The 7,164-nt window shown below is 40.4% G+C and overlaps 1 protein-coding gene across 1 annotated transcript in view; it reads left to right on the forward strand.

Moving 5' to 3' along the window:
- The window catches only part of SYNE1 (spectrin repeat containing nuclear envelope protein 1), a 631,505-nt gene that overhangs the window by 181,538 nt on the left and 442,803 nt on the right, over positions 1-7,164 (forward strand). The window contains exons 4-5 of the mRNA XM_019526891.1: positions 1,299-1,394; positions 5,646-5,729. Coding sequence (XP_019382436.1) covers positions 1,299-1,394; positions 5,646-5,729 — 180 coding nt within the window. The remainder of the gene's footprint in view (positions 1-1,298; positions 1,395-5,645; positions 5,730-7,164) is intronic.

The following is a 7,164-nucleotide window of genomic DNA, read 5'->3' on the forward strand; positions in this document are numbered from 1 at the left end:
GCACCACTTGTGGGGTGGGGGTGGCTCCCGCTGCTTGCACCCTGGGAGGGTGGGAGCAGAGGGGCCCCCAGATCTGCACAGTGTGGGGCACGCTGCAGCTGTGGGGGGGGAGCTGGAGCCAAGGTTACACGAATCTTCATTTCAGGGTAGTAGATTTTCTTTAGTTCTTTCATCATGTTATTGATAATACAAAGCAACTAGTAGTACCAGAAGTACTAAATGATTACTGGCCCAGTAATTAAATGATGTGTCAAAAACATAAGAACATTAAGAAATGCCATTTACTGGGTCAGATCATGAATCAATCCAGTCCAGCATCTTTATACAGTGGCAGAGAGCAGATACTGAGAGGGAGGGTGAGCAGGGTTTTCACATCATTCTCCACTGCCTTCTCCTCTCATTGCAGCTTCCAGCATTCAGAGATTTAGGAAATTATGATTCAGAAGTTACACCATTAAGTACTATATTCAGTACTTACTGATGGACCTTTTCTCCAAGAGGTGGATTGGGGCAGACTATCGGCCTCCATAATTTCTTGTGGCAATGAGTTCTATGAGTAAATTACTCACTGGCCACATCTACATGTGTCCTTAACTGTGAAATAGGCTAAATAGCTGCAGAGTAAAGTATCATGTATGACACCATTAGGCCGCAGTAAACTAATTAATGCCACTGTAAGATAGTACTATCTTACGCTGGGGTAATTAACTGCAACTAAATGTACATGTAGACATAGGCATAAATTGTTCCCACCAACAGAGGACCAGATTCCTGCCCAGCCAACAGCGGACCAAGTACCTGTCTGCTACCTAGCTGCACAACTCCACATTTTCAGCACCCTTGTGTCCCAGCCAGCCCCTCCACTGCCTGACGCTGCCACCCAGGGCTCAGGGCTAACCCCAGATACTTCCTGCCTGTCTGGGTCTGCTCCACCCCAGCTCAAATTGCTGTTGTCTTGGGTGCATGTGTACATGCTGAATCCAGGAGTCATTTACTCCAGCTCAAGCTGCTTCACAGTTTATTGCTTTGAATTAATTGTACATGTAGATGCACCCACTGTGTTGAAAAGAACTTCCTTTTTCTAGTTTTAAACCTAATACCCAATACTTTCTTTCTGTGTCCCCTAGTTGTACTTTTGAGAGATAGAGACACAGTAAATAATAAATCCTTATTTAAATTCTCTGGCCCATTTAATGTTATTTAAAATCTCTATCACTCCTGCTGTTCTTGGATATTAAGAAATAAAAACAAAAAGTAGCATTTTCTGGTTTTATATATAATTTCTTTTTACTTTTTAGCGCAACCCCCCCATTATGGTCAATGATCTGTTTGAAGATATCAAAGATGGGGTAATGCTGCTTGCTCTTTTGGAAGTTCTTTCTGGGCAGAAACTGGTAAGGATTTGTTTCCCTTTTAAATTGAGATAAATTTGTTTTCCAGACTTCTCTCAGTACGTTATTAGAGTAAATTATTTTTTAATATTATTTTTGCATTGTAATAACACAAGGAACAGCAGGTGTGCATATGTTACAGTGAAAGGTAACTTCTTCCTGTGTGGTCAACCTGTTTAAACTATGGTAAATATTACATCATGGAATGGCATTCTTTGCTTTAGTTTTGTTTTAATATTCTGAAAATATGCGTATAATAAGTATCCTCTGCTGCTAGTTTTATCTTAATACTCAACAAAGGGTGATTATTTATACGTCTGATTTTTTCCTATGTGTATTTCACTGGAGCCGGTGTTTTCTTTTAGGTCTGTGCACTAACATTATCAGGATATAAATGCAACTTCATGGTTGTAATTAATTTTAATAGAAGTAATTAAGGGAGAACAAGAAAACAAAACCCTTTCTGTTCTTCCAACAGAAATCATTCTTGTTTAGTTGTTATCTCTTAGACAGTGGTAGATAGTTAAAATTTCATTGGGTTTATTTCTCTGGTCCCCAGTTGAGGGGCTCCCAGCCATGGGGGTGCCCCATTCACACTCAGGGCTGGAGAATCCCTGCTATGGGGATCCCCTCCCCTCAGGTTGCAGAGAAACCCTCAGGGCCAGAGGATCACTGAGGGGGAATCCCCCTGCCCCATGAGTGTGGGAAGCCCCACACTCCAGAGCACCAGGGATCCTTACAGCTGTGATCTCCTGAGTTTGGAGGTTTTGTACAAACACCTGGACCCTGGGGATTGCAGCTTCTGTGATTCCCTAGGGTTCAGGGGTGTATGAAACCCCTGAACCCAGCAGATAGCAGCTGTAGCAATCCCTAGGGTTTGAGGGTTTCACATTGGACATGGTGCAGTCCTAGGAGAGATCCTACTACACAAAATTAAAGCTCAATAGCAAACAGCTATAAAGTTAGTGCACATTTTGGGTCTAACTTTATAGCTGGATGGAGGTTTTTATTGTGTAATAGTTACTTTGCACGTTTAGCTCAATTAACTGGTTAATTGTGCAATACCTGTAACATGTAGAGGAGGCCTCAGTTACTCTAGGATCCCTTTGCAGTCTGCCAGAGTAAAGGGCCCTAATTCACAGCCACTTGGAGGCTCCTCTCCACTCATAAATCTTTGTACAGTGGCTTGAGTGTAAATGAGAATCAGACTAATGTTGTAGCCACCTTGATAGTATGCATTAAAGAGGAATGAAGTTGAAACTTTAAACCCTTCAAACTAGTTTAAGGATCAGACTGCATTGTCTTCAAGTAGTAGGATTCGACCTAGTTTCTGGCACTGTCTACATATAAAATGTAGGGTAGATTTGCATGTTATGGTTTAACTAGAAGAGGACAGAGCTACAATTCCTCTTAAGATCACTGAAGGGCTCAGGAGCTCTGCCCGTCCCTAGTGCAGAACAGTGCCTAAACGGCACAGTTGCCCTTCTCTTTGATGTTTTTTTCCTGTAGTCTACTTTTATAAAATATAAGGAGGTGATTTGGGTCTAAGTGGCATTCTGAACTTGATTATAAGAGGTTTAAAATAATTCAAATTGTAGACCAAAACTACTTGGTGGTGTAACTTTAAGAATTTTGGTGGAGACTTCTGCTAGCTAAATTTTAAAAGCTAATTCTCCTGGGCTGAAATACATTCAGTTTTCTCAGATTCTATGTTCTCTGTTCTTCTTGCAAGGGAAGTCTCCCTCTTGTGGTAAAATATTAGTGATACAAGAAAATAACTTTATCATTGTCTCTGTTGACATTGAAATTGATTAGATCAGAGCCAAACTAATTCACCATATTTACTCAAATACAAGATGAGGTTTTTACTTCCAGTTGGCATGGGGTAAAAAGCCCCACGTCGTATAATTACATACAAGGAAACCTCACTAAATACATTGTCTGTCATTAAATTGCTGCCAAAAGCATCGTTGAAGCTCAGCAATAGAAACGAACTGTGAAGTCAATTGAATACAGCCAGTGCTGAATATGACTATATAACACATGGCGCATATTGGGGAAACATGCTGATGGAAACCTACCACAAGAATACATTAGTGTAATCCATCTGAATAAGACATATAGTAGTGCCTATTAAGCACAATCCCCCTCATTGGCGACTCTTTCAAGTCATAGCAAGCCACGCCATTGCATACATTTTTACTTCCTCTTCACTCTCACAGCTAAACTATGCCTTTCTTTTCCATTTCCAATCATTCATGTTTCTTCATCAACCTTGAATGCCTAGCAAGTGTCACAAACCAGGGCCCCAAGCATTCACCCAGAATCCCTTTGTCACCCCCTCTCTCAGGCACATGATTAGTGTGGCCCTGCCCTCTATGAGGTGATGCAATTTGCCGTGTGCCCCATCTATTTATAAATTTTTGGAGAATCCCAGGACTTTTGACAAGAACACCCAGTTTCAGTCATGAGTGGGGGCTAATTAGCACATGGATCCTTTGTGGTGGGTATCTGGAGTACACACACAGACTGAGCAGTGCTGGGTTATGGGGTCACCATGGCTTTAAATGCTCCTGACTCTGGTGGGGCCCAGTCCAATTATGGAGCAAGTCTGGTGGGGGCCAGTCCAAGTACGGAGCAAATCAAGTCTGCTCTGACGTGCTGTAATTATAGCTCATTGGAGCAGCCTTGCTGCTCGTTTATAGGTGTCCTCAGTGTCTACACATGTGCCCCTGTTATTGGCAGGTTGACCCCCCAGCCAGCCATGGCTGCTGCAACACGGCTAAATGAGCTACACTCTGGGCACACATGCGGAGGCAAACCCAAACTGCAGAGCAATAAGCTCCGCAGTTTATTGCTGCCCTATAATGGTACATGTAGGTGCACCCATGGAGTGCAGTACAGTGAGATAGATACTGCACTAGAATGAAGAGGGTCCTGTGTCTGGCCTCTTGCCTCTAATGGATTTTATGTGACTTGCATTTAATATTCATGGGGTAAGTAACAGTGCTGTACCAGAAGAGGGGCAGAGTCAGAACCCAGGGCCATCTCCCTTCCAGGCCAGTACTCATCTCATTGAGCCATTCTCCTGACTTGGTCTTCTTCTGGTCCCCCTTGGCTTCCCACTTGGCCACACTGCAAGAGGAGGGTTGAAAGGTACTCTGGGAAATGTCTAGTTTATGGTCTGTTGCTTAAGCACTATGGTGGCCAGTGGGAAATAAACCCCCTTAAACCTGTGTTTCTTATTCCCTGGGCACAAACTGCCTAGCTGGATAAGTGGTATTAGAGTGATATTGTAGCCATGATATACCCAGAATTATAAGAGAGGCAAGAATTTCTGAGGGTGGGGTAAGCAGCGGGGAGGGGGTGTGGATATTTTCAGTTGGACCAATTGCATGGTTGAAATCAAGTTCAACAAGCTTTTGAATGGAATATATTCTTCATCAGGTGTGAGCTGAGTTTGCCTTATAAAAGGTATCATCCCCCCAAAATCTTTGTCTTTCTCATAATTCTGGGTAGATCATGGCTACAACATCACTCTAATACCACTTATCCAGCTAGGCAGTTAACACTTAGGAACATAATGATGAAATAGGATGTAGTCCTAAGAAAGAATGTTATATCCTATAGATATTACAAGTGGGATTTCAGCATTCATAGCAGACCTTTGTTAAAGCTGTTTGTGGTTTTCTGAATATGTATGAAAATTAAAAAGTAAATGGGTCAGTAGTACCAAAATATGAACCACTTTTTGGGTGCACCCAATTTCACTGAGTTGTCCACAATAGGGTAATCTTTTGGCCAATACCCATGGATTCAAAGGACAATTTTTCAGATATGAAATTTCCCTTCAACTAACTTCCTTGATTTTCAGCTTGCTTGATTTTGCTTTCATTTCATGTAGGGGCATATAAAACTTCAGTGAACTCTTAATATTAATATCTCAAAGTATAATAATGGATGGAAAAGATAATATTTTAATGAGCTTGTGATCTGTGGCTGTATATGGTTGATGATAGCTTTGGATTTTAATATATAGTGCCTACATTTAAATAAAATTGTAAAAGTTGCCTCCATTTAGATCTGTATGCTTTGCATGCACAACAATCCTAATGCAAGTACAAAAGGAAATATTTGTACTTGAGAATCAGGTTGTTCCATATGTACCAGTGCATTTATACTGATTACTTAATTTGTTTCTAAACATGATGGCCTACATATGATGGTAATTTGCAGTATTTTTTTCTCTTTAAGCCTTGTGAGCAGGGACGTCAGCTAAAGAGAATTCATTGGGTGGCTAACATTGGCACAGCCCTTAAATTTTTGGAAGGCAGGCGGGTAAGTTTAATGAACACTTATAAAAATAGTATGTTTCCCATTTTTTATTTCTTTCTTGAAGCATGCTCTTTTTTTCACTTAATTGTTGTAATCTTGAAAAGTCTCAGCTACATAGCCTCAAGTGTCTACATATTATGAGAAATCTTCAATAAAGGTATGAGTCAATAAAATCAAGCTTCAAGGTCTGAGCTTATAAACAATGGTTATGGTGAAGCATTTCATCTTTGCATTTTGAGCAGGTGTCAGTGCACTCCTTATTTATTTTCTGCTCTTCCCTATTTGCTCAAAAGTCATATTTTCAATTCAGATAAAATGTCATCAACATTTGAAGCAAATATATATTTGGAAGAAGCCACTTGTTTTTAAATAGAATGAAAGATGCCCACATTTCATTAAATTCTATTTGCTAAAATATATTCTCATGAAGAATAGATGCAGGAACTGTTACTCTAATCCTTGAGAGAGATTAAGGCCAAGGTCCTGATTGATTCTGGAAAAATTAAGCAATTTTGCATTTTTAGTACCAGAAATATATCAAAACAGTAACTAAAACTCAGAACATTCTTGGTGTGAGTACAAAATAAAAGCAGTCCTTTTTCATGTTCATGACTGGGTAATCTTCTTCCATCTCTGCTGTATTGACCTAGGTGTCTTGTTTGCATGTATTTTGGTGCTTGTCACGTTTGCATTTTATTTTAATTTCTGTAATACCAGATTGGATCTGATGTATCTCATGTCTCTCACACCATACTATGAACCAGCAGCTATAAATTGCTTTTGTAATTTTTGGCATTCTTTCTCTTGCCCCGTGGCCTCTCTTATTTAATTACTTTTCAGTCAAACAAGAAATAGCCTTAGCAGATTCATGTATAAATAAATCAACTCAAGTTATTTTTTGACTCAGTCACGTTGGAAAACATATGATCAAGAAAAGAGCAAAAATATTCCCAAAACAAAATTCTGCTTTAGCCTCTCATAGTGAAGCCTGTTAATGCAAATTGAGCTGCAGCAGTGACAAAGCCTATGAACTGAAGCCCAGACCCTATTTTCATCTCTAAGTCATTATTTCTTAACTTGTGGGTTGTGACCCAAAAGTGGGTCACAAAAATATATCACAGGGTCATGAACAGTCTTTAAGAATAGATCATATTTTGCATACATTTTTGAAAAAATAGATGCTGCTTGTGTTTCATCACATGTTAATTCTGTGCATGCTAATAAATGGGGATCTGGGTTTTCTGTTTGCCATGGAAAAACACAGATTATCTCCTTTAAAGAAGAAAAACATGGTCCAAGGAGGTGATACTCCCCCTCTATGGAGCACTGGTCAGGCCACAGCTAGAGTACTGCGTCCAGTTCTGGGCGCCGCACTTCAAGAGACATGTGGATAACGTGGAGAGAGTCCAGAGGAGGGCCACCCGCATGATCAGGGGGC

The sequence above is a fragment of the Gavialis gangeticus genome, unplaced genomic scaffold (genome assembly GCF_001723915.1).
Source record: "Gavialis gangeticus isolate Ggan-Ray unplaced genomic scaffold, GavGan_comp1, whole genome shotgun sequence".
Classification (NCBI taxonomy): Eukaryota; Metazoa; Chordata; order Crocodylia; family Gavialidae; genus Gavialis; species Gavialis gangeticus.